The sequence below is a fragment of the Ovis canadensis genome, chromosome 2 (genome assembly GCF_042477335.2).
Source record: "Ovis canadensis isolate MfBH-ARS-UI-01 breed Bighorn chromosome 2, ARS-UI_OviCan_v2, whole genome shotgun sequence".
NCBI classification, from domain to species: Eukaryota; Metazoa; Chordata; class Mammalia; order Artiodactyla; family Bovidae; genus Ovis; species Ovis canadensis.
This window is the reverse complement of record NC_091246.1, coordinates 53,160,245-53,186,587: the sequence shown is the minus strand read 5'-3', so window position 1 is coordinate 53,186,587 and position 26,343 is coordinate 53,160,245. Positions and strand designations below refer to the sequence as shown.

At 51.5% G+C, this 26,343-nt stretch overlaps 2 protein-coding genes across 10 annotated transcripts in view; one reads left to right on the top strand and one right to left on the bottom strand.

Annotated features, from left to right (window-relative positions):
* The window catches only part of FAM221B (family with sequence similarity 221 member B), a 10,005-nt gene extending 7,808 nt beyond the window's left edge, over positions 1 to 2,197 (bottom strand). Inside the window, exons 1-2 of one of the 4 annotated variants that reach the window (XM_069576214.1) lie at positions 2,009 to 2,197; positions 545 to 964 (exon numbers count right to left, since the gene is read on the bottom strand). Coding sequence is in view for 2 of the 4 variants with exons in the window: in XM_069576213.1 (XP_069432314.1) it covers positions 171 to 197 (27 nt within the window). In the remaining 2 variants the exon portion in view is untranslated. Of the gene's footprint in view, positions 1 to 170; positions 275 to 544; positions 1,378 to 2,008 lie in introns of those variants that run through there. The other 3 variants (XM_069576213.1, XM_069576216.1, XM_069576212.1) reach the window with 3 other exon arrangements.
* TMEM8B (transmembrane protein 8B) lies at positions 1,334 to 26,343 on the top strand. 6 transcript variants are annotated; one of them, XM_069576204.1, is made up of 13 exons: positions 1,334 to 2,103; positions 6,404 to 6,593; positions 6,959 to 7,166; positions 13,834 to 13,967; positions 14,359 to 14,524; positions 15,123 to 15,448; positions 18,420 to 18,513; positions 18,669 to 18,792; positions 18,868 to 19,010; positions 19,212 to 19,390; positions 24,317 to 24,463; positions 24,596 to 24,712; positions 24,942 to 26,343. In XM_069576204.1, exons 6-13 carry the CDS (start codon positions 15,170 to 15,172, stop codon positions 25,275 to 25,277), a joined length of 1,419 nt encoding a protein of 472 aa, XP_069432305.1. In that variant the 5' UTR covers positions 1,334 to 2,103; positions 6,404 to 6,593; positions 6,959 to 7,166; positions 13,834 to 13,967; positions 14,359 to 14,524; positions 15,123 to 15,169; the 3' UTR covers positions 25,278 to 26,343. The 6 variants fall into 6 exon arrangements, 4 of the variants coding, with proteins under 4 accessions (XP_069432305.1, XP_069432302.1, XP_069432303.1 ...); XM_069576201.1 differs by having other exon boundaries at positions 1,348 to 2,103; positions 14,256 to 14,524; positions 24,946 to 26,343; XM_069576202.1 differs by having other exon boundaries at positions 1,348 to 2,103; positions 14,256 to 14,524.

Sequence of the window (26,343 nt, the reverse complement as noted above, 5' to 3'; positions counted from 1 at the left end):
AAAGGGTGTCAGTCCTTCTTAATGACCCAGGTGTGAGACCTTTCTGAAATGGCATTCCTTTGCCTAAAAGCAATCAAGTGACTCAGCCTAAGGATTAGGTCCAAATTTCTTGGCCCTGACATTCAAGGCCTGTCATCATTTGCAGCAATACCTAAGGATTCCATCCTTACCTTCTCCTGCTCTCTACTTTGGTCCATGCTCCCCAAATACTACATTTATCATTTCTTAAACTCATCAGGGCCTTTCCAAAGAGGAAGTTTGTGTCAGAAAGTAGGGGGAGAAGTAGGATGATGGAGAGGAAGATAGTCAGACATTCAGCAAGAGGAGAAAGGGGGCCTGAGGGTGAAGAATCACACAGGATGGGAGGAGCAGAAAGGGGAAAAAGGGGAGGAGGGACCTGAGTGGAGAAAAGTCGGGGAGGGAGAGGATAAGGATGAAAAGCAGAGGATGGGAGGGGGTTGGAGTGAGGTGGGAAGGGACAGGAAGGTATTAGGAGGGAGTGGGATGTGGATTTGGAGGAGGGGCCACTTGAGAGACTACATACCTCTAGGCTTTGTCTCGTCTGTTACAAGTCTTTAGGTCAGGGTCTTGTCTGAAGTGGACCGGGAAGGGTTGGCCCCGAGGGAGAGAAGGCACTTGGTTGTGGACTAGTCCTGACAGCAGGCGTTGTGTGCTGAGGCCTTGCCTACAAGTTACAGCTTGGGGAAGGAACTTGGACACCTGCAGAAATTCGTGAGGGAGTTCGGGCCGGTTCTGAGGAAGTGGGGGAGGGGAAGGGACGAGGCGGTCCAGGGCCGAATGAGGGAGAGGCTTGACTGAAGCCTCTGGAACCCTGCCCCGGAGTGGAGGATCCGTCACCAGGGCAACCGGAACGTTTAGTAGTCTCCGTGGCAACAGCGGTCTGGTCACCTCCTCGGTGAGTGAGGTCTTCTAAGGGGGCTGCGTTGATCCGGAGGGGACACACCTAGAGGGTTCACTTCTTTTAAGGGGGTTTCGCCGGATCTCTGTGAGTGGTTTTTTGCGGGATCTTTCTGAGACTCTGAGAGTCTCTGGGCAGGGTCTGCGGATATCTGTGGGGACGTCCGTGGGTGTCTGGGTTTGTGAAGGTCTCTGTAGGGTTCCTATGAAATGTTTGTGAGTTGGTCAGTGAGGGTTGTGAGGACCTTATGGGGGTGTCTGGACTCGGTGGTTGGGGTGAGAGAGGCGGGGACTCGGGTAGCGGGGACTGGGGCGGAGTCTGTCCTCGAGCCCAGCGGGGGCCAAGTAGGAGACCAATAGAACAGGGCCGGGGGCGGGCTTTAGTGAGAAGGACCAGTCGGCCTAATCGGAGGGCGGAGCGTCGTACAACGTCAGGCCGAGGCCGCAGCCGCGGGGCCTGGTTATCGCCTGTCCAGCGCATCCCGGAGTCGCCCAGGCCTGAACTCCTACCCAGTCCCCGGCCTGGCCCCAGCCGGCTCGACTTCGGCCCTAGGCCCGCGAAGACACCGGAGGCCACCCCTGGGGGGTGGGAGCGGAGCCGCGGGTCAGCTCAGCGAGCGCCCGCGCTGGCCTGTCCGGCCCCGCCCCCGCCCCGGGCCATGGCTCAGCCCTTGTCCCGGCCCCTTGTCCTATCCCGTTCTGGGCCTTGGCCCCCGACCCCGCCCTCGCCCCGCTTCCCAAATCGGTTCCAGTTCCCGCCTGGGTCCCAGCGAATGCCCAGATCCAGGTCCCAGCTCAGGCCCCCCCTCCAGTCCCTGACCTGGGCCCCATCCCAGCCCCAGCCCCTGTTTCACCTCTTTTCCCAAATCCCAGCCCGGCCCCTGTGCCAGCCCCATTTTCAAAATTTGCTTAAGCCCGGGGCCCAACGCCTGCCCTTGTTCCAGTCCCCATCACAGCCCCTCCTTCCATCACACCCCCTACCCTTGCATAAGTCCCTGTGTCCAGCCCAGCCCAACTCTTTATCCCCGTCTGTGCCCTCATCTCTGTGTTTACCCAAGTCTCTCCCACTGCCCACCCCTCTCTCTCATACCCCGCCGCTCTACCAGCCTCGACTCAGGTCTGGGCTCCAACTGCCGTCAGCCTTACTGCTGCTGTTGCTGTTGTCTGTCCTTGGCCCAGGGGCTGGTGAGTGCAGAGCAGGAAAGAATGAGGCAGGGATGGGGTTCTGGCAGGGAGGGGTGGACTGGAGGGATTCAAGAGAGGTGGGACGTTGGCAACCAGATGGCTGGGGAAGAAGCAGAGAGAAATAGGGAGGAGGAGAGAAGACTTACATAACTGAGCGGAATTGGCAGGGTCAGAAGAGCTGCAGCTGTGGGCTTGAGCTCAGCAGGTGGCTGACAGAGACTGCACGGTTTTCTTTATGAGGGTCTATCTGGACTCCACTTTGACTCTTTTCCAAGGAAGTCTTGAGTGCTTTGTACCGGCTCGTGAAGTTTGATGGGGGTGAGAGTCCCCCACCAGAGAACTTCTAGTCAAGTGTGGGAAGATCTGGCCTAAATCTTTGATGTACTGGGCATACATTGAAGCAGGGTTAAGAAAGCAGTTTTGAAAATAACGTGTAGCAAACAGATGGCCATGGGTTAGTTGCCATTATAATGAGTTTTCTTCTTGTAGTGAAATTCGTTCCAAATGAGTTTGATTTTCATAGGAATTATGTCTGACACTTTTAGAGCAGGGTTGAAACTTGGAGTCTATTTTACAGATGGGGAAACTGAGGCACAGCAAGGGATCAATTGGCCCGAGGTCATACATGTTGTCAGTGACAGTGTGGGGCTAGAAAACAGCTTCCTGATTCCGACCCTATCCTAGTGTTGTTTTTTACTGTAATATATGCCCAATAGGAAAACAGATCCAAGTGCAGAAAGGCTCCAGGCACAACCTGTCCTCTCCCCTGTCTGCCCACAAGGGGGCTTCATCCACAAACTTTCCTCCTCCGCTAGTTGTCAGCCCAGGGCCACCATCTAGTAAGGAAGTGACTGGGACAGGAGAAGGAGATAACCAGTTTCCTAATGGGTGGAAGGTGGGTAGGGGAGGGGGTCCCGGCTGTAGGACATGGGCCATAAGGATGGCCCCATGATAAAGAATCTTCATGGCCCTAGCCCCCAGCTGTCTCTGGTGGGTAGCACTCTGGAGGGGATGTGGGGGTGCCTGAGGAAGTCTTTGGCAAAAACATCTAGCAGAGCAGCTGGAGGTAGCAGGCTGCATTCAGAGTATAATCTTGAGGAGACCAATGCACGCCAAAGGTCGCTGCTCCTGCAGAAGTGCGAGCTCTGTGTAGATTCTCACGGGTATCTGGGTGCTTATGTGTCTGTGCATGTACCTGTGGGATCTGTGGGAATGCCGGGCATGTGTAGTGTGTGCACGCTTGTGTGTTGGTAAGCACAGGCATACGTATGTTGTGTGGTGTGAGCTTGTGTGTCCTTAGTGTCTGTGTTATTGTGTGAGGGAGAGGTACGTGTTGTGGCCCATGCATGTTCCTCTTCAGCTCTTCTTGCTCCTCCTACAGACAGATCACCAAAGTATCACTTCCAAGTGGATAGCTCTTTGGTTGGAGGCAGTGTTGGGTGCCTCCCGCAATATATATAAGTAATCCATCTGTCCCTAGCCAGATTCCTTGAAGGGCTCAGTGCTGGTAACTGCTCAGGGTTGATTACTGCTGCTGGCAGAGCGGGCACTCAGCCGAGACAAAAGCCAAGTCAGTTTTTCAGTTTGATTGAGGGCGGGTCCACTCTGTTGAGCCCAGTTCCTAGTTTCTATCTCTGCCGCTCTAGGTTCTTTCTTTGTGAGCCATTAGGAGAGGAAGGTGATTATCAGTCACTGAGCTATAGAAAGTTGAAAGATGTGGATTAAAACATGACTGCCCAGAAGCAGGTTCAAGTGCTTCGGGAGGATTATAATGAGGCTGAGAAAGAGCACTGACAGGCCACACAGCAGGCAAGGCCACCCTGAGTACAGTTAATGGTCACTGGCCTGCAGGGCTGCTCTGTGACCTGGTGATGGGGAGAGGTTTCCCTGAGGAGGGACCGGCAGTGTCACGGGACTGTGATGGCACTGTCAGTCTCTGCACACCCTTGGATCTTTTCCTTGGACTTGTCTGACTGCAGTTGCATAACCCAGGCATGCCTTGCCATTACAGCAAATGACCTTTTTGTTCTACTGAGTGCTGTCACTAGCAGGGCCAGCCTGAGCCCACGGGTGTGTGTCTGTGTGTGTTTCAGGTGGTGATGGAAAATCACCCTAGCCTCATTTAGAAGTGCTGGTGCATCCAGGACAGGTTTATCTGAGCTTGGTGAGGGCCTTCCTCCTGCTTCCTCTGGGACACAGAGCTGTAGGCCTAGTGACACCCCAAACCAAACCCTGCAGTGAACAGGGCTCTAGGTGCTTTCTCAAACATCTGCCCTCAGAACTTCTCGTTTCCTCCTAGCATCCCCAGGTGCTTTTTACTCCCCTTTCCCACCAGCCTATTCTGTGACCTCTGTAGGCCCTAGCCACTTGTGGGTGGCTTAACTAGTTCCTCAGTTTTGCAGGCCATGCCATTGTTCCTTTAATCACAGGGCTCTTTGTGGATATCTGTCCATTATTTCCTAAAGGTCACTAGCTACTTTCACCATCAACTCTCTGAGAACCTGCACTGGGGGGCCTGGCCACCATTTTTTCTAACATTGGCAATGGCCCATCCAATGACCTATCCCTGGTACCAGAGAAGAAGAAGGAGGAGCCCTTTCCTAATTCCAGCAGGGGATGCTCAGTACTCTGCTTTCCTGTAATAATAGTATCCAGGCTATTCATCTCTTGGCTTTCTGCCTCACTGTTGTCCCTGCCAGGGCTCTTAGGAAACCTTTCTTCCCCATCACTTGTTTCATTTCCCTTCATCCCTTTTGAATACATCACTGCTGCTCTATGAGCCTCTTCGGTTCCTGGGCAGTGCTCAGCTTGCAAGGTGGCAGGTCTTTCTTGCTGACAGTTGAGAGCGATTATGTGATCTGAACTGCGATTATGTGATCTGAGCCTTGTGTGTGACTGCGACTTTTGAAGAGCATAGGCCCATCTAGGGCCAGTGACCTCCACCTACAGAGGACGGCTCTCTGCAGGGTGACTTGAGGTTGTTGAAATTCAGTAGGGTCAACCTTGACCCATGCTCCCTCCATCCGCAGCTTGCCTTTCCAGATGCTTTTTTCTCTGTTATTTCACATGCCTCATTTTGGAGTTATATCTCCCATCTCCAGAGGGAGAGACTGTCAGCATAGGCAAGGCCCGTGAGTATTTCCTCCGTGGCTGAAAAATCCACTTCAGGGTCTCCCTCACCCACTGCCCTTACTCTTGTTCTGAAGCTGCTAAAGTCCCCGACCTTTTCATCTGTCCTGAGGGCATCCTTCTGGGCTTCGCTGGGGCTGGTGTTCAGTCTGCAGAGCAGTCAGATTCCCCAGAACTTTTTGTCCTTTGGGGCCCTTTTTGTCCTTTTGGACCCTTTTCTATCCAGCTGAGCCACTGGGTTCTTTTCACTGTGATACCAGCCCTGGTGCCTGTTTGTTTGCCTGGCAGATGCTTACACCAGACTGTCCTGCTCACCTGTTGCACTCTGCTCCTAACGGCCATGATCAAGTATCTAGGCATTTCAGCTATGAGGACCACATCCTCCCCACCTCTCACCCCTGGTTTTGCTGGATATGACTATTCCCAAGCAGTTTGAGATTCTACTGTCTCACCACCTGACTGCTTCCCTGGGCCTCCCTCTGGGAAGCATCCCTAGCCCCCCCTTCTGAATCCTGGAGGCCCTGCTGTCCTCTCCTTTACTCCTCTGCTGGGGCTCTCGTGTGGCCTGCCAGCTCCTGTCCTTGCCTCTGCCACCCAAGCAGGCCCCTTGCAGCCTCACCACACTTCCCCTCCCCACTGCTGCCCTGAGCCAGTGTACAGACAGCTCTTGTGAAGCTTCAGAGAATTTTTATTGCTCCTGACCACAGGGGAACAGAAAGGGGAAGAAAATAAACAAGGAAGTTTCACAGTCCCATGCCGACTCCCAAGCCCACAGGTGGAGTTCCAGGCTGCTCGGTAGCCTGGGAACCCAGGCCACTGTGTGCACGCACATGCACGTGCGTAACGCACGTGCTCATGCCCACCGTCTGCACCTGTTTTGTTAGGCTTGGTAAGAGGAGAACAATGGCTTCTAAGTGAGGGGCAACCATGGGGATTATAAAAAGGGTTCTGGTTTTGGATTGAGACAGATCAAGGTTTGAGCCTGTTTCCTTACCTGTAAAGAAAGGTCATTTTCCCCAAGGTCAGGGTAAGGGTTAAAGCAGACGATGGCAAGGGCAGCACAAGACCCAGTTTGTTGAGTGGGTGCTGTGGGGTTGCAGCCTGGTGGGCCTGGGGGTGGCTGGGAATGGCCTGTCCTACTTTGCTCCTTTCTCTACCGTCTGCTCCCCAGGAGGCCTCTTCCTGACTGACTACTCCACCTGCTCACCCCGCAAGCTGAGTCCCTTCCGCTCCTTTGCCAGCACCGAGCTCTTCCACTTCCATGTGCCTGAAGACACGTTCCTGGCCGTGTGGAATCTCATCATCTTCAAAGAGCAGGGAGGAACCTTTGGGGACCACTGCCCAGACCAAAGTGTGACCATGTGAGTGTCTGAGTTAACCTCCTGACCCTGTGCCAACCCCAGGCCACTCTCCATACTAAAATGAGACCTATGAGTACCTAAGCTGCCCTCCCGACCCCTGGCCTTTGTCCAGATTGAAGTGTGACTGGCTGAAGGCCAAGACCTCTGTCTCTGGACCATTCCTGAGTTCTGTATGACTACATGAATGCTCAAGCTGATCTTTTTCCCCTTATGTCTGACCCCTGACCTGGAAACATTTTATTGTGTGGGTCAGTAGAGGGAATCCATTTGTTTCACTGGCGATGAGTGACATTTCTTTCTTTTCCCCATTTCCCATTTCTTACCCCATTGCCTGCTTTCCCTTTCTCTTCATTCTGGTCCCCCAGATATTTCCGGTCTGGGGCACCCCCTGTCATCAATCCCCTGCACACACACTTCCCAGGGGACACAGCTGTGCCTGGAGTTTTCTCACTGACTCTCAGCTGGACACTGCCCAACCGCACCTCCGGCATCTTTAATGTCAGCAGCCCCTTACCTGGGGACTGGTTCTTGGCTGCCCACCTTCCCCAGGCCCATGGCCACATCTCTGTCAAGGTGGGTTGATGCTGTCTAGGGCAGGAGGGGCCAGAGCTGCTTCTCCATCTCTGGGCTACTTGGCATTCCAGCCTTGTGCCAATGTGGAAAAGAGCCTAAGGGTGGCTGGGGTGGGGCACAGCTAGAGGTCAGCAGGTTACCTGGTGGCCATAATCTGCAGGAGGCACTTTGGGACCCTTAGGAGACACCGTGGGTCCAGGTAAGCTAGAGGGAAAGTCCAGAGCCTGTCATCAGAAGCCTGGTACTGGGGAGTGGTGTCTCTTCCTATTGGAAGATGCAGGGTTAATCACGGTGGTCAGAAGCCAGCCAGGGACTGGTCAGATGCTGCGGCACAAACCCAAGGCTAGTCTTGTTCTACCTCTTGGTTGGTGATCTACGTCTTGGTTGGTGATAGCCCTGCAGAGTCTTGTAGGCTGCAGCCCAGTCATTAGTCCCTCTGGGAGTACATGTTCCTCTTCTATCATAATTTCAGTCCCTACACCTTATGAAGAGGGTAAGAGAACACTCAGTGATAGGCAAGCCCTTTCCTGTTAAGAGGAGGCTTTGGGCAACTGGTGTCCAATCTGACTGTTGCCCTCCTTTCCCCCAGATATCAGTGATTGCATAGATCAGAGCTTCTTAAAGGTCTCCAGTATTGTGGGGTCAAGGTCAGGTTGCTTCTGTGTTCTGGTTTGAAGGGAAGGAAATGCTGCTGAGTTTTCCTGCCACTCTCAGATACTGGGCAGGCTGGCCCTCTTCATCACAGGGAGAGGATTTCTTCCTGTCTGTTAGCAGGAAGGGAGGTTGGGACACGGTGGCCATGTCAGAGTGGGATGGCCAGGTGTGTGGTGCCAGCGGTAACGGCAGAGGACCTAGCACAAGTGTGAGCTGAGCAGGATTTAAAGAACAGGACACAGAACAAGAAAGTGAGTGGGCTTTGGCCTCTGAGAACTGGGAGGAACAGAAATCCCCAGTCAGGTGAGGATTCGACCAGATGTCTCTCTCCAGGGTGAGTTCCTCGAGGACAGGCGCTCTGGACTGTGTCAAACTCCCCTTCCCCTTCCGCTGAGGCCCGGCGTTCAGAGGTTTTATAGTGCTTTTGAATGAGCTGAGAATTACACAGGGACAAGTGTGCTGGCCCTGCTGTTGCCAGAGATGGGAACTCACGCTGATGGGAACTCAGGCTGAGCCCTCAGTGATAGGTTTTCCTGAGAGTGAAGGACAGGAGAACTTCCTCTCCAGGCCTGGCAGCCCTCTGGGTGAGAACAGGCTGGGAACTTGCCCGGAAGTGGCTCTGGGCTTTAGGTTCTTGACTCCCGTCAGATCCAAGGTCTCTTATATTAGGAGGAATATCTTCTTAAGTCTTTGGCCAAATCCCAGAGAGCTTGTTTGTGATCCCAGCTGTGATCCTTGACTCTCTCTGTGAGACGAGAAAATCCTTCAGGAGCCATGCTGTAATTACCCAACAACCTTTCTGATTAAACCAGAGGAACCTGGCGTCTAGGCCTGGGCTGCGATTATGGGAGCTGAAGCCTGGTTAGGTAAGATCAGAACCAGGTCTGATGTGCCCATGTGCATCTAGATATAGCCAGTGGGGCCTGAGGAGCTTGGTACTGCAAGCCGGAGTCCTAGCCAGGAGAGATCTCTGGGTGTGGTGAGGTGAGAGAGAATGGGCACAGTTATACCTTGCCAGGGAGTGGCAGCTGTGAGTGGACCCCATGACAGCTGGAGCTCTCCAGTCAGCCCTGTTTTAGAGGTTGGGGGAAGAGAGGCAAGGATCTTCTTTATGTTTCCTCTAAAAATTTGATTATCTTTTGGAATCTCATATGGGCCTGTAGGATTCTTTTTTTTAAAGTGTATTTTTAAAAAAATTTATTTATTTTGGTTGTGCTGGGTCTTGGCTGCTGCACACGGGCTTTCTCTAGTTGCAATGAGTGGAGGCTACACTTTGTTGCTGTGCGTGGGCCTCTCTCACTGTGGTGGCTTATCTTGCTGCAGATCACAGACTTCGGTAGTTGTGGCTCTTGGGCTCAGTAGTTGTGCACAGGAGTAGTTGCTCTGAGGCATGTGGACCAGATTGAACCCATGTCCTCTGCATTGGCAGGTGGATTCTTATCCATTGGACCACCAGGGAAGTCCTGGGCCTGTAAGGATTCTTAAGTTCTCTGGTTAATTCTCTAGAAGCAAGCCTATTGGAGGGTTGTCCAGAGCATTCCTCTAGAACTCCAACTTCTTGCCTTGCCTCCTCCTTGTCCCATGGTCCTGACTTCCCATGAGGCTTAGCAACCCCAGGAAATTATGTGGGTTCAGGGATATCCTTGGGTGGGAACTGAAGGGTGCCAGCAATAAGAAGGCAGCAGTGTTCCTCAGCTTTGGGGATGAGCTCCCTTTAGACCTTAGTCTTTGCGCACCGGCTTTATCACTGGCCTTGGGTTGGGTGCTAGAGACACAGATAAATAAGATGTATATTAGTGAGATATGGAAGGCATTTTAAGAGGACAAAGGAGAGGTTTATAACTCAGCTGGGTGGTGTGGTGGAGAGGTGGTTTTAGCTTTTAAGAAACTGTTAGGAAGTGAGATCTGATGTTGAGAAAGCAGGGAAGGGGTCATTCCAGGTGCTGAGAGTAGCATGGGCTGAAGGTGAGAAGGGAGAGCTGAAGTGGTTCAGTGTGAGGGTGAGTGAGGGAGCTGGAGTGGTGAACAGGGGCCAGATCAGGAAGGGTCTAGAAGTTAGAGCTTTATCCTGAGAGCGATAGGGAGCCTTAACATGTTGTAAAAGGAAGGTGACTTATCTAGCCCAGGCCACTCTCCTGGGCTCTGGTCCCATACTTCTGTGGCCCTTTGTGTGTGTTAGTTTTACTTTGTTACTGTGTTACTGTGTTCCTAGCACCCAGCACAGAGCCTGGCACATAGTAGGGGCTTGGCAAATATTTGTTGCCCTTCTGCCATCTTCTCAAACTCATGTTTCTGAAACCGGTATCATTCATCCTTCCTTCCGTCAACCTCTTCTGTCTTAACCTCTGCCTTCCATCTCCTTGCCTGTCTTGTGTTGGAGCATGTATTCATCCTGTGGTGTCCAGCTGCCAGTCTGTCCTGAAAGGCTGGCCTTTGGGTTTTGGGTAACATCTGGCATCCAAGTGCCTTATTAGGAGAAGTTCTCCAAATGCCTGGGGCACAGTTCTCCTTGAATGCTTCCTCTTCCCAGCTCCAAGATTTGAAAGCAAGTGAAAGCAGATAAAATAATGAAAACAACCATAAGGAAAAGAAAGGAGCAGATTCAGTTGACTCAACCAGCTCGGACTTAAGTGTGGCTCACTCAGCCTCTCAACTGAAGGGGTTCAGATCTGTGAACCGTCTTCCTTCTGCTCTTCCTCCTCCTTCTAAATTATTTTGTTTGTATTTCAAATAGGTAATATATGCACCTGGTACAACTTTCAAAAGGTACAAAAGGCATACAGTGAAAAGTAAGTCTTCCTCTTCCCTTCATCCCCTTTCAGTCCCCATGTTCTCTCTCCAGAGTTAACTAGTAACTAGCTGTTACCTAGTACCTCTTTCCTCTTGAAATATTTTCTCCTCTTGTCCTTTGTGACTTTACAGAACCGTCCTGGTTTTCTTCCTGCCCACCACTCCCTCCTCTGTCTCCCTTCCTGTCTTCTCCTCTGCTTGATCTGTTTGTGTTGTGGTACCCAAAGCTTGGTCCTGGGATAACTCCTTTTTATTTCTCCATTCTCTTACTAAGTGTCTCCAGCACAGTCATTTTAAATACCATCTATAAGTTCATGTCTTCCAAGAGTTTTAAGCGAGCCCTAATTTATTTGATTCTCAGATTTTATCCCCAGTGGCTTACTTGACATCTCCGATGTCTAAGACCTGTCTCAAACTTAACAAGTACACATCCAAACAAAGCCTGAAGTCAAGAATCTCTTGAAGTCCTAATTCATGTCTCCCAAGTCTGAGCCTCTTCATTCTCTAATCTTCTCAGTAAATGGCACAACCAGTCAGTCACCAGTTGCTCAAAGCCCCACATTTAGGGGTCATACTTGATTCTTCTTTTTCCTTATTTTCACACAACTAATCCATAAAGAAAAAGTCTTGAGACTGTCTTTCTAAAGCATGTCCTGGATACATCTACTTCTCTGTTCACTCTTAGCACCTTCCCTCAGCCATCTGCTGGGCCGTCACAGTAACCTCCTCAGTGGCCTTTTTGCTTCCACTCCTGCCCCCTGCCATGTGTCCAGCCCTCATTTGCTTCCATGTTGGTTGGTGCCAGCTAACTGTGGGCTGGAGCTGTCCCGAACGCTGGAATATTCCCACAGAGATGGCCACAGAGACCAAGATCTTTGGGCATCTTCAGCCTGCAAGCCTCACCCAGAGGCTCAGGTGCTTCTATAGAAACTTAGCCCACCTGTACTAGTACAATCTAGGAATCAACTGAAGGTCTTCCACGCCAGCTTCTTTCAGATCACTTCTCACTCCACTCCTCACTTTGGGCCCTCCTGGTTTCTCAGCCTGCCTCGCTTTGGCCTGATTCCTTCCATGACTGCTGCTGTTGATAGAGTTTGGATGCTCTCGCTTGACTTTTGTCTCGGCAGCTCTTGAGACCTGATTTCTGGTGCCCTTTCTGTGGTTCTGTGTCAGGGTGAAAGTTTGTGCACCTTCCCTGGTTTCCACTGATTGAACACTTGAATCCACACAATAAGGGAGGTGTTAGACATGCACATGATACAGTTTCAGGAAGAAGCACATCTTAACCAGAGAGGTCATGTCCACTGATCCTTTGTTAGGCCAACAGCAAGCAAGACATGGAACAAGGTGTTTCCTCCTTCTGGACCGTCTAGTAAGGATGCGGGCTATCTCCTGAGTGTGAGTCCCCACCCTCAGGTTCATTAACCGCAAGATTATTATGGTGGTGATTCCTACCTTAGGAAGTGGGGTCAGTAAAATAACTCATGAGAGTATTTCTGGTCCTCACCAAAGATGAGGGACATCTGCTTTGTATATCAGAGATGGAGGTTTCTGAGCAACAAGGTTGGTTTAGGAGCTTTCTGAAGGGACTTCTTTTGACACTTGTTCTTTAACTCAGCAGATATTTTCTAGCACCTAGTATGTGCTGGGGGGTGTGATAGTTGTTGGGAATGAAGTGATAAAAAAGGCACAGGAAAATTCCAGGCAGAGGGTAAGAAGATGTTCTGGACTGGCACCCATCAAGTCCCCCTTCCAGCCTTGTGGAGCTTTGCTGCTGCTGCTGCTGCTGCTGCTAAGTCACTTCAGTCGTGTCTGACTCTGTGCGACCCCAGAGATGGCAGTCCACTAGGCTCCTCTGTCTCTGGGATTCTCCAGGCAAGAATACTGGAGTGGGTTGCCATTTCCTTCTCCAGTGCATGAAAGTGAAAAGCGAAAGTGAAGTAGCTCAGTCATGTCCAACTCTTAGCGACCCCATGGACTGCAGCCTACCAGGCTCCTCCGTCCATGGGATTTTCCAGGCAAGAGTACTTTGCTACAAGTCAACAAACAAGCCTTGGCTGGCTTGTTCCATGACAAGGGACTCAGTGGGATGTCAGAGCCTGGAATTCTTGTCCCAGATCAAGGCTAATGGTATGTCTTGGTCAGAAGAACCACAAAAGTGAACCGTCGCCTCTAGTTTATTGGGCTAGTGTAAGGCAATTTGTCCAGAAGATGAGAGAAACCTAGTAAGGCCCCCCCACCTCTCCACCCTGCTCCCCTGAACTGCTGGGACTGAGGGCCAGAGAGGTGCAGATGCTGGAACTAACAAGCCCGTCCTCACTGGAGATGGTGCAGCTGCCTGGGCCCAGGTGGTGTCCCCTGAGTAGAGAAGTGTTAGTGATTTTATCCAGAAGAGCTGCTCGGGGAGACGTGGTGGTTCTCCCCCAGTGACAGAAGGAACCCAGGCTTAGACAGAAGGAGCGGATGTATCCAGGGCCCCTGAGGCAGAGCAATATGGGGAGACAGAAGATAGGCTTTGGCTTCAGAAAAGTCACAGCTGCCCCAGCTGGGTTAATTCACTTACTCATTTATTCGGCAAACATTCATTTGTGAGGTGTGCACTTTACATTAGGCTTTGTGTCTGGAGGAGCAAAAATAAGACCAGGTTTCTGTTTTCAAGTTACCCGTAGTCTGGAGTTTGCCTGGGGAGGTAGGGTGACTCTTCCCTGGGGGTATTAAAGCAGAGGCTGGACAGGTATTGACACTTGGGAAGGGCAGGTGGAAAATAAAGGAAATGAGAGATTCAGATGGGGGAAGTGGGGAGGTTTGGACTGGAGGCCTTTAAGGAACTTTATTTGGGGGCATGCTAGTGCCCAAAGAGTGTTAGTTCCTGTGGCCTTGGTAGGGGAATGGGCTGGTTTGAAATGACCTTGATGGGCTGTCTGGGGGTGTGCAGGAGGGATTACTGAAGGAGGGGCAGGCAGGGCCTGTCAGGAGGGGCTTGAATTTGAGCCCCCAAACCTCAATGGGGTTTGAGGCCCTCAAAACCCCAATCCTCAGCCAATGCTGAGGATCATAGCAGACCCTGCAGACCGAGGAAGGACCCAGAGCTTAGAGAGACCGTAGTCACAGCCCCAGAAGCAGGAGGGCCAGAGGAGGTCTGTCCCACCTCCGCAGGCTGTTGGCCTCGCTTTAGTAGAGCATTGTGGTCTCTCCCCTCCTGCCACCCCTGCTTGTGCCTCAGGGTCTCCAGGATGAGTGTCAGTACCTCCTCCAGCCGCAGCTGATTGTCCGGCGTCTGCTGGATGTGGCCGTGCTGGTGCCTGGGAGACCCTCTGAGCAGACCCTCTCCGCCCACAATCGCTCAGCCCTGTACAAGTAAGTCGAGTGCTCCCCCACCTGGGGCCCTTCCCATCTTCTCTCCCTGGCCTCAGTTTGCCTGCTGATCCTGCGCTCCCCCTGGCCAGCCTAGACTGCTGGGCCACCCAGAACCCCAGGGGGGGTCTGACCCCTCCCTCTCTCCTAGCATGGAGGGGAAGACCAGAAAAGGCCTCCTGTTCTCCTCTGTCCCCTACCCTCCATTATTCCCAGTGCTCCCCTCATCCTGTGTCCCTCTCACCTCTCTGTACCCTGTCTTTTCTCATTTCCACCCTCCCCTCTGCCCAGGGTCTTCGTGCCCAGCTTCACTTACAGGGTTTCAGCACAGTTGGTGTGTGTAGGGGGCCGTGGGGCATCCACCTGCCCCCTGACACTGCGCCTACGTCCCAAGGCCCCACCCCTGCACAACTCAAGCTCTGTGGCCTGTGGAGGAGCCTCAGTATGCCAGCTGGAGCTGGCACTGCCCCCCTGGGGGCACTGGGTCTACGTGCGTGTGGAGACACCATCCCGGGGCCCCGGCAGGACCGTCCGCTTCCAGCTGTGCGTGTGGCTGCAAGGTCAGAAGCCCTGCACCTGCCCCAGCCACCTGGCTTGTGCTGACATCGTGACTGGGAAGAGTTAGGCATGATGGCTGTGCCCATTGGTCCTCGGCCATGTCCCTATGACCTCCCCAGCACCATCCGGCTCCCTTATTCCCCAAAGCCTTCCCACCTGGAGCTTCACGTCATGAGAAGGCCTTCAGGTCACTTTTGGTACCTGACTTAGGCTTACTAAAGGACTTACTCTCCTTGATCTAACCTCCCAGTGTAATGGGGCAGGCAGGGACAGCTAGGACCTTTGGGACATGGTTCTTGCCAGAGCCCTTGCAGGTCAGTGAGAGGGTCCATCTTCTGTTTCAGCAGTGCCCTCGCTGCCACTGGGGAGAGAGAGATGACCTTCAGTCCCTCCAACATGACATTCCACTAGCTGTGACCTCTAGGAAGTGCCTGGACCCAGTCCTGTGACTTTAGATGGCAAACACCACAGGGATATTTGCTTCAAGTCCTCTCCCACCCCACCCTCTCTTAAACCCTATGTGGCTCAGATCCAGTGTGTGGTGGGGCTGCAGGACTGGGAGGGCGGCAGGCCACAGCTCAGATTTCTTCTGCCCCACAGAGTGCCCACAGCCCAGCCTGTCCCGTGCCCTGGTCCCCGGAGCTGCCATGAACATGCCCCAGTCACTGGGCAACCAGCCGCTGCCCCCAGAGCCACCATCCCTCGGGACCCCTGCCGAGGGGCCTGGGGCCACGTCCCCACCTGAGCACTGCTGGCCGGTACGCCCGACGCTGCGCAATGAACTGGACACCTTCTCCGTCCACTTCTACGTCTTCTTTGGCCCCAGCGTGGCCCTCCCTCCCGAGCGCCCGGCTGTGTTTGCCCTGAGGCTGCTGCCAGTGCTGGACAGCGGAGGTGTGCTCAGCCTGGAGCTCCAGCTCAACGTGGTACTCTTTGTGGAGGGCAGGGAGGTCACCCTGTGGGGGAACCTGAAGGAGACGATGTCAGGGGTGAAAGGCCCTTACCTCCTCCAGGAAGCCCGTCCAGGTTGCTTCCAGTTTATGGTTAGAGACTATCCCTCAGCCCACTTCTGGTCAACACATGCGCTCTGAGCATTTATTGCAAATGGGCTGGGTCAGCCAGGGCAGCGCAGAGGGATTCAGACTTCCCTAGTTTTATAGGCTTACCTGCCACTCCCTAAAGGCCTCTCTCCGTGGCAGGTGTTCGTTGCTTCTCACGTATTGCTTGTTATGGGGAGCTTACCACTCACTGAGGCCATGCAGTCCATGTTTAGACAGCTCTGATCGCTAGAGGCATTCTTGGCATTCCATCAAAATTTGTCTCTGTGGATTTTTACCCACTGATCTTTGTTTTGTCCTAGAAGCTATATCCAGTAGTCTACTCCTGTCCTTTTATAAAAAAAATAAGACTTTATTTTCCAGAGTAGTTTCAGGCTTACAGGAAAATCAAGGAAAGTAAGTTGAGTCCTCCCCTCTCCCCACGCAGTCTCCCCTTTTACTTCCGTTTTATATTAGTGTGGTACATTTGCTGCACCCCTGCCCAGCCTTTCAGGTGCCTCTCAGCCTTGCCAAAGCTGAGCAGCCTCCACATCCGAGGCCCCTCTTCCTCTGCTGTCCCCTCTGGCCATGCTTCTGGCTATCATGCCTCTGAAACAAGTGATCCCAGGCGGTCTGACCTGGGTGGCAGGCAGCGTTTGTGCAGCCTGAGAGCAAGGTGCCTCTTTCAGCTGCTGCCTCACCTGAGGCTCATGGTAGACTAAGACCTCTGGATCGTTTTTCTTCCTTTTTTTTTTGCTTCAAAACAGTTACATACATTTGCTTTTTTATTATAAAAATGATAGGATCACATATAAAAGCTTTGGAAAATAGAGGAAGATGCCCCCGTAACACAACTGCTTAGCTTTTTCGTTATATGTCCTAGTCCTTATCCACAGTAACTGATGTGTTTATCTAGTTGTAACCAAGGACCACACACATTTTCATGCTCTGAGCATGGTTCATGTGAACAGCTGCCAATTCCTATCTTGTATTTTTGCAGTGCACTTTTTAACCTGAGTGGAAGAATTTATGTTCATCTTTGAGGCATTGCCTAACATTGGTTTGAACTGTGGGTCTTTACTACTTTGTGTAATTCACACACTTCTAAACTCTTAGTCATTATTTTCAGCACTGAACAAGACTGGGCTGAGAGCAGAGCCCTTTCAAGCCTTTGGCAACTGTCTTGGGTTGGCATTGATCTAATTATTTATCTACTGTTCCCTGAGCCAAGAATCATGAATCATTTTAACTTTACTATTCCTCAGCTCTGGGGCAGGGACCATTTTCCTATCAGTCCATCTGATACCTGGTTTGTGACTTGAGGTGGTATTTTGTGGGACATGGCTCAGAGCTTTCTAGTGATCCTGCTGGTTAGGACAGAGCTGATTCTTCAACCCCAAGACATTCCTTATTTTCATACTCAAATTTTCTCTGATGGTGTTCTGGCTAAGACTACATATTTTGTGTTTGCTTATTGCCATGCCTTTGGGCAATGACAGTGAAGCCTTGATTTGGCCTTGAAACTGTAGAGTCTGTGTCAGAGCCCAGCCACATGCATTCTCTTCCTCTGTCTCTGGAAAGGAGAGGCCTGCCTCCCCTACTGTCTTGCCCTGTCACTCTCTGCATTCTTGTTTATTTTCTCTAAAGGGCATTTGCTTACATTCTATCATCTGCATGCTGTGACACTGCTACATACCTCAGAGCACCTGTTCTGTTTATTCTGAGAGGTATATTGGCACACCTACTCTGATCTTTCCCTCCAAGCATTTTGATGTTTTCCCTTGCATCAAGAACTGGGCATTTGGAACAGAGAACTGCACACCTAGAGGACATTTTCTGGTTCCCACCAGAATGGCTTTTGCTGAATAAAACTTTGGTGTGTTCTGGGCTTGCGTTGAGGGAAATTAGGAGCAAGTTGCATGAAGTTCACTCTTGCAGCTAAGCATTGGAGACAGGGCAGCACACAGTGCTGCTTTGATATGAATTTAACTGAGAACCATCCCTTTGGGTGCAGTGCTTCTCCCAAGACCCTGATTAACTTATTGCGTGGACTCACAAACGTGGTAACTCATGTTTCCTTGCTTTGGTTGCTTGAAAGTCAGTGTCAAATATATGGCCCACATCTAGGTACAGACTTTCTTTTCTTATCCTGATGTATAAATTTCCCTCATGCATTGATTCTGTCCCGTTATTTGTATTTAATAAGCTGCCCCAAATCCTTCTCGAATGAGGTGAGCTTATGGGATCCTGTTACCTTTATTCTTGTAGACAACCCTTTTCATTTAGTCCTGTGGGTATCCAGTTTCTTTTAATCCCAGCCAGGTTGCTACATTTAATCCTACAGGTGTTCTCTTACCACTAGTACATAGAATCGTTTCACCTGAGGAAGCGTGCATATCTTTACACACCTGCTTTCAGGCTTATGTGAAGATGTGATGATGATTGATGAGCCACACAATTGCAGACCTTTTTCACAGCTAGTTTCTACATCCAGCAACAGTGCTCTTCCTCTCCCCCCACCCCCCAAAAAGCTAGGTAGGACTGAAAAAGTGGGTGCTGTCTCTTGCCTAGACAGAATTTAAACAATTCTGCCCAAAGAAAGGGTTTGGAAGTGGCCTTGGCTTCTCATCAGTCTTTGAAAGATCTCTGCTATGATCTCTATGATGGTGTTTCCCCATTTTTTGGTTGTAAGAATGAAGGGGGTGGGTGTGCTTCCTGTGGGAGCACCTATAGGACCAGGGGTGTTAGGTGAGGGCCTGGAGGAGTTTCTAGGGAAGGGTTAAGAGGTGGAGGAATCTGGGGGTGGTGGTGGGAAGACCTAGAGGATGTGACAGCCTCATGTTTGTATCTGCCGGCCCAGAGCTCCCTGCGCCAGGAAAATGTGACAGTGTTTGGATGCCTGACTCATGAGGTGCCCTTGAGCCTGGGGGATGCCGCAGTGACCTGTTCCAAAGGTAGGGGGAGGAACAGGGGAAGAAGAGGGGCTGGAAGACCAGGGCAGGGGTAGGGTATGGAGGAAAGATGGGCTAGGGCGTCTGGGAACTGGGGGCAGGTGGGTGAGGGTTCCTTAGGCCCTGACCCCACACTGGCTTCTCCCTTGTCCCCTCAGAGTCCCTGGCTGGCTTCCTGCTCACGGTCAGTGCCGCCTCCAGAGTGGCCAGGCTGAGAATCCCGTTTCCGCAGACGGGGACCTGGTTCCTGACCCTGCGCTCCCTGTGCGGGGTGGGGCCTCGGTGAGCAGGGCGGGGCCTCAGTGGCGGCCGGGAAGGATGCGCCTGAGTGCCAGGTGACCGCGAATTTGTGCACAGGTTCGTGCGATGCCGAAACGCGACGGCGGAGGTGCGGCTGCGAACTTTCCTGTCCCCGTGTGTAGATGACTGCGGGCCCTACGGCCAGTGCAAGCTGCTGCGCACGCACAACTACCTGTACGCGGCCTGCGAGTGCAAGGCCGGTGAGCAGGCTGGGCTGGTGAGGGAGTCCACCTGGGGCGCGAGGTGGTAACCTGTGTAGCAGGGTTTGGAGAGGGTGGTGCGGGGTCAGGGTGCCCTTCCCTGGCAGTGAAGTAGGGCCTGACCAGGAGGGCCAGCAGGAGTGTCTGCTGAACCCTGGGCTGCCTTCTGACATCTTCCACCCTGTGCCCGTCCCATTGCAGGATGGCGGGGCTGGGGCTGCACGGACAGTGCGGATGCGCTCACCTACGGGTTCCAGCTGCTGTCCACACTACTGCTCTGCCTGAGCAACCTCATGTTTTTGCCACCGGTGGTCCTGGCCATTCGGAGTCGATATGTGCTGGAAGCAGCTGTCTACACCTTCACCATGTTCTTCTCCACGGTATGCGGTGCCGTCAGTGTCTGCACCCAGTCCTTCGCGGTGGGGGGTGAGGGTCTGTGTTTCCACCACCGGCCTCCCGGGTTTAGAGCTGTCGCTCTTCGCTGTCCTCTGCAGCAGGGCTTCCCCGCCGCTTCCCATCATGGCATGTATAGAGCACGATCATTTTAATAAGACACATGGGAATAAATGAACAAGGCTGCTTGCCACTTAAGATGATGCCACTGCAGGCAGCATGGGGTCTTCAGCATCCTGCACCCTACCTGTCCACTTTAAGGGCTGAGGGGACCTTTACCTCAACACGCCAGCCCAGAAGCTCAGACCTACAATACGGAACTGTGTCTACACAATTCCCCTGAGATGCTTACATCTAGGGATCTGTTCATCTCATCCGTGGGCTCTTGGCATCGTGTGATGTACAGTGCCTGCCTATGAGAACCGCAAACGTCTTAGATGGATTCACACTTCCATGTTTCTTAGGAACAAGAATATCACAGAAACCAGTACATGCCTCCCTGTTGTCCAGTATTAATAGATCAGACCTCTGTCCAAATCACAAAAATTCTACCTCTCATCTTAGGAGGAAGTGGGGACTGGGGGGGGCATGTTCTGAGGTCCTGGATACTTCTCCACAGGTGAGGAACAGTGGTTATAACTGTGCCATGCAGTGAGGCCTTGGCCCCTTAAGCTGCATGAGAACAGCACACCCCATTTTTGTCTGAATGCCTCCCTTTTAGACCGGTTCTGACAATGCTCCATTATACTTTTATATTCAATATTCTCCTCTTTCTTTTTTATTGCCAGATGTCCTTTATACTGTTGCTCACCAAATCCTCTAGCAACAGCGGTTTCACCAGTATATTCTTAGTTGTGTGCAGACATAATGTGGTTCACAATTAGTAAGAATATCTAAATGAGTCAGGAGCCTAGATCATGTGAGGAGAGTTTATCCAGTCTCCTGCACTTCACGAGGCATCCTGAAAATTGGCCCCAGGGTGTTCAGTACCAGATGACTCCTCATCATCTGGGTTTGATGGCATATCATCCTGAAAAGAAAATACCTTCCCCTAGTAGGAACACTGTGGGAGCCAAAAGTGCCTGGTCCCAGGTACAATGCCTCCACTTTTGTAAATAAAGCAGTAAGCAAATGATCACAGAGAAGATACAGGCTCTGAGGGGTTACCTAAAGTCCTGCTCTAACTCCTGTTCTTTTCCCATGTGTGCCAAAGTGTACAGCTACTTGTGATTCCATTTTCCCAGGCAGGATCCCTGTTATCCCTCTTTCCTGTTCTTTATTTAGCGTAGACTTCATTCATTCCTCAGCAGTCTCCGCATAAGGACCCATCGGTCCTACTGCAGGTGTCAGCACCAGCACCGGAGGCGGCAGTCTTCTCCCGTCCTAAATCCAGGACAGTCTGCACCTGGGAGTAGTGTGTTGATTCCTGTCCAGGGCCTGGAAGCAGACAGTAGCTTTGTTACCCAGGAGTTTAAAATGCAAAATGTAAATGTGTTTAAAAAAAAAACGAAACAGGCTACAAACCCAGCACTTGATTTTGTATGTAGCTGATAGTCCTGATGCTGGGAAAGATTGAGGGCAGGAGGAGAAGGGGACAACAGAGGATAAGATGGTGGGATGGCATCATTGACTCAAGGGACATGGGTTTGGGTAGACTCCGGGAGTTGGTGATGGACAGGGAGGCCTCACGTGCTACGGTTCATGGGGTTGCAAAGAGTCGGACACGACTAAGCGACTGAACTGAACTGATAGTTCAGATAACGATAACAGAAAAACCGCATCTGCTGATACAGGCTCTGTGTTAGACACTGCTCATTGAATCCTTCCCATAGCACTGTAACAATGGAGAAGTATTGCTATTATTATTATCATCCTTTTTTTGCAGATGAGGAAAGTTTAAATACTCTGGTTAAGGCCTGAGGTGAGTGGAGGAACCGGACTTGTCATTCAGCCTGCCTCTTGGTCCCTCTCATGTCTTCACTGAGCTGTAGGGCTCTCCTTGCCCCAGGCAATGAGCATGCGTGCATACATTCCCAACCTGAATTTAGCATCTCAGAAGCCCAGGAGTATGTGGAGATACTAACGACCTCAGGTTAGTAGTTCTTAAACTCTTAAAGGAGAGCCAGCCAAAAGGTCAGAAATTACGTCCAAGCCACATATTAGAAAGGACAGGGAAAATGTATAAGACATGGAGGTTGTACATCTTGCTCATACAGCTCATGCGATGTGTCCTTCCCAGTGCTAGAGACCTCATAATTGGATCCGGTAAGACCCAGACAGAGCTGGCATTCTGGGGCCCCGGCAGCCTTCCTTGCTGATTACTGAGATCCTGGCTGCAAGCCCACCTCCTCATTGTTCCACCTCCTCTCCTATTCCTCACATCAGCACAATCATTCTCAGTGGCCCTTGGCAAAATGCCATGATGTTTCCAAGAGGAAACAGAAGCAGAAAATAAGAGAACAGCAGTAAGTTTCAGTCTATCCTGAGTACAAATATTCCAGTCTTCGTACAGATTGAATATATTTGCATCTTCAATTTAAAATTCTGTAGTGCCAGGGTACTCTATTTGGAGCGTTAGATGAGCTATAGAGTTATGTTATGAAAATATAAAATTCCAAAGAAAGAACAATTTAGGGTAATTTTCCAAAATTACCTTATAAGTAAACAAATGGCCAAAATTGAGGAAGATGTCAAATTAGATTATACTGATGGGAGCCAGTTTGTAGTCTGAATTTGTTTTCTTAAATCTCCCAGTCTTTCTGTGTTATTTCTACCACTTCTTTTTATTGGTAATGCAAAAGGAATACTAACCAAAAATTAGTCCACAATTTTCTGTGAGACTATATATATATATATTTTTTATAGGGGAAAGTCTGTTAGTGTGGGGATATTATCCCATGAATATGCATGATATAAAGTATAAGATGACTAACATTTATTGAGCACATACTGTGTGCCAAATATATAGGAGAGTATTCCAGACTTTCAGGTAGTCTTTCCCAGGTGCCACCATACATAACCCAGCCTTCAGTTCAGTCACTCAGTCGTGTCCAACTCTTTGTGATCTCATGGACTGCAGCATGCCAGGTTTCCCTGTCCATCACCAACTCCCGGAGCTTGCTCAAACTCATGTCCATCGAGTCGGTGATGGCATCAAACCACCTCATCCTCTGTCGTCCCCTTCTCCTCCTGCCTTCAGTCTTTCCCAGCATCAGGGTCTTTTCCAATGAGTCAGCTCTTCACATCAGGTGGCCAGAGTATTGGCATTTCAGCTTCAGCATCAGTCCTTTCCACGAATGTTCAGGACTGATCTTTAGGATTGACTGGTTTGATCTCCTGCTGTCCAAGGGACTCTCAAGAGTCTTCTCCAGCACCACAGTTCAAAAGCATCAATTCTTCAGGACTCAGCTATCTTTATGGTCCAACTCTCACATCCATACATGACTACTGGAAAACCATAGCTTTGATTAGATGGACCTTTGTCGGCAAAGTAATGTCTCTGCTTTTTAATATGCTGTCTAGATTGGTCACAGCTTTTCCTCCAAGGAGCAAACATCTTTTAATTTTATGGCTGCAGTCACCATCTGCAGCGATTTTAGAGCCCAAGAAAATTAAGTCTGCCACTGTTTCCATTGTTTCCTCATCTATTTGCCATGAAGTGATGGGACCAATGCTATGATCTTAGTTTTTTGAATGCTATAGCTCATTCCAATATTTGGTACAGCTAGTTGCTTCTAGGTGATGAGTAAATGGTTATACCAGTGAAGTTTGCTTAACTTTATTTACTATAAATTGTGTCTCCTGGTTAGAGGTGGCAGTGAATGGGTGCGATGGCAATTGATAATGGATTCTGCTCCATGAATAACAAACCAGGCTGAAGCCCTGCAGGTAGAAGAGACAGATATATGCCTAGAATATATGATGACAAGATGCTGTCTCCTCTAGGTTGAGGAGTTTTAATAAAGTGAGCTGCCACAAGTTATTGGCTTGTTCCTCTAACAAACTGTGCTGCATGGTGGAGTCCGTGATGGGCTTTACTGATGGCATTGTGGGCATTGAGAGGTGACGGTGGCCTGGTCAGGACTGGTGAAATGTGGATCATGTTGTTCACCTCACCCTGAAGCTTTAATTTAAGTCTACCCCTGTGGGTTTTCTGCAACTTAAACAATCTCTTTGACCTTTTAGTATACTTGGATCAGTCATAGATCAGTCATAGAATATTAGAGAGCTTATTCCAGTTCTCCTTGTGTCCCCAGCATGCTCCCCTCTTAAACTCCTTAGTACTCTATTCTTTGCTGTGTTTCCACAGTGTAGGGTAGGTGAACACTGTCCCTTCCCCAGGGTGTAAAGTGCCATGCTCTTCTCCATGGCTTTAGAGACTGCCTTTTTTATTACTGCCTCCTGCCTCCATGTTACTGGGTGGGAAAGGATGCAGAGGACCAGTTAGTCCAAGATCTGAAGGTGAAACATAATAAGAGTCTGAGCTATCAAATGAGGCTTGGGGTTTGGATTGGCCAAGAGGTCACAGTCCAGCCCCAGAGCTTGGGTCAGGCTGAGGATTACATGTGGGACCCTGTGTGAGCTCAAGGAGATATAGGCAAGGATTGGCCTGAGCTTGAGAGTCCTGGCCTCCCCAGGCCTGGTGCACTCGCAGGACATTCTGGAAGCAGGAAGATTAGGAAGGTGAGGCCGAGGTTCAGGGCTGCCGGGTACATACAAAGTAGGACACAGACTGGGCCTCTTTACCATACTCTCAGGGGTGGGGAGTCAGGCATTTCCCATTTCTGCTCAGTTGGTACCCTCTGCCCTCTGCTTTTCTGACAACAGCATTCCACCCCATGGCCTGTTTCTCCAGCTTTGTAGACTGGCCCTCTGCCCTGAGTTCTCTCAATGCTTGTCCTTTCTTCCTCCAGTTCTACCATGCCTGTGACCAGCCTGGCATTGTGGTTTTCTGCATCATGGACTATGATGTGCTGCAGTTCTGTGACTTCCTAGGCTCCTTAATGTCCGTGTGGGTCACTGTCATTGCCATGGCTCGCTTACAGCCTGTGGTCAAGCAGGTCAGTCTGGAGAGGGCCCTGGGGGACAACCATTGCCCAAATCTATTTGAAATTCACTTCCCAACCTCTCCCGGGGGCATGGCCAAGCACCCTCACCACTCTGGCCCAGCCCCTGGAGACCTCTTTCTCTAGGTGCTATACTTGCTGGGGGCGATGCTGCTGTCCATGGCTCTGCAGCTTGACCGGCATGGACTCTGGAACCTGCTTGGACCGAGTCTCTTTGCTCTGGGGATCTTGGCCACAGCCTGGGTAAGGCTGGGAGGGCTGGGGGAGGGGAGGTCCCAGCAGGACTTGGGTATCCGCTTTCCAGTTTAAGGTGGGCCCAGACCCTGTTGTCATCACTGTGCTGCTCACAGGGCCGAACTCGTCTCGGCAGACGCCGAGGGTCACCACCAGGGCTCAGGGGACACCTGAGAGCGACCGGCTCTGGCCTGGGTTCCGGAGTCGTTCCTGAGCCTCCCTTCTCTGCCTCCCCCAGACAGTACGCAGCGTCCGCCGCCGACACTGCTACCCGCCCACGTGGCGCCGCTGGCTCTTCTGCCTGTGCCCGGGCAGCCTCATCGCGGGCAGTGCCATCCTGCTGTATGCTTTCGTGGAGACCCGAGACAACTACTTCTACATTCACAGCATCTGGCACATGCTCATCGCTGGCAGTGTGGGCTTCCTGCTGCCTCCTCGTGCCAAAACTGACCGCCGGGTCCCCTCCGGAGCTCGGGCTCGGGGCTGTGGGTACCAGCTGTGCATCAATGAGCAGGAGGAGCTGGGCCTTGTGGGCCCGGGAGGGGCCACTGTCAGCAGCATCTGTGCCAGCTGAGAGGGGCTTAGGGCCGGCCCTGGGAGAACTGGAACCCTTCCTCAGGGCACAGAGCCCTTCCTGGGGTTCCTCCTGGGAGCATGGAGTCCTCTCAGGGCTAAGAGACAAGTTGTGTTTCTTGAGGACATGGAGTCTTTCTTAAGGACACGGAACTCTTCTGGGGACCTGGCAACTTCCTGAGGGCCAGGAGACCTCTAGCATCTTCAGGACTGGAGCCTGTGCAGGGCCACCGAGCCCCTTCAGGACCGAGGGGCCCTGCCCAGGGTGTGGAACCCGCTGAGAACATGGAGACAGCCCTGACAGGACACAGCCGTGTCCCTAAGGAGATGGAGCCCATCTTGGGGAAACTGAGTCCCCCATCTCCCAGCAGCGCAGCCTCTCTGGCCTTGGCTTCCTTCCCGGGGGCAGTGTCAGGGCCGTGCTGCACTGCGAGGGGGTGCAGGACAGGCAGGGCGGGGCTGCGCTGGGGGCGCCGGTACCCTGGTGTGATACAGATGGAGTCTGGTGTGTCTCCAATGAAGAATTTCCCGGTTCTGTGCTGCTCTTTTTCCTGCGGGCAAGGGTGTGGGGAAGAGGAGGGAGAGATGGACCCTGAGGAGAGGGGCATGGGTGACGCAGCCCAGCTGGCATGAGCTGCTGGAGCAGCTGCCTGAGGCTTTTGCCCTATTATGTCAGGCTGTACCAGCTTGGAGTACGGAGTTGTGAGTGTGTGTGTGTATACTTGATGAGATGATACTAATCAGTGAGACAGACCTCCTTTGTGGTGCCCACACCCAACGGAGGGAAGCTGAGGGCTCAGGAGATGGGATGAGCTGGTACGAATGTCAGATGTGCAAGAAATATCACAAGACTGTAACCCCCATTTTGCCCCAGTGCCAGAAACAATCTTTTATCATTTTGGATATTTTTCTCTTTCCACAAAGGTCACAGCCAAGTCCCAAGGGTTTTGTATAATGCTGAGATGTAGAAAGGGTGTCCTCTCTGGTCAGAAGTGTGCATATCCCATACATCCCCTGAGATTTCATCACCCATCTGATCCCCAGCCAGTAAAGCTTTCAGAACACTA

Excerpts from the sequence above, each read along its gene's own strand:
- TMEM8B (XM_069576201.1), top strand. The coding sequence starts at position 1,578 with ATGGCTCAGCCCTTGTCCCGGCCCCTTGTCCTATCCCGTTCTGGGCCT. Across the intron at positions 2,104-6,403 it reads TGTCCTTGGCCCAGGGGCTG|GAGGCCTCTTCCTGACTGAC; the intron begins GTGAGTGCAGAG and ends TCTGCTCCCCAG. Across the intron at positions 6,594-6,958 it reads CCAGACCAAAGTGTGACCAT|ATATTTCCGGTCTGGGGCAC; the intron begins GTGAGTGTCTGA and ends CTGGTCCCCCAG.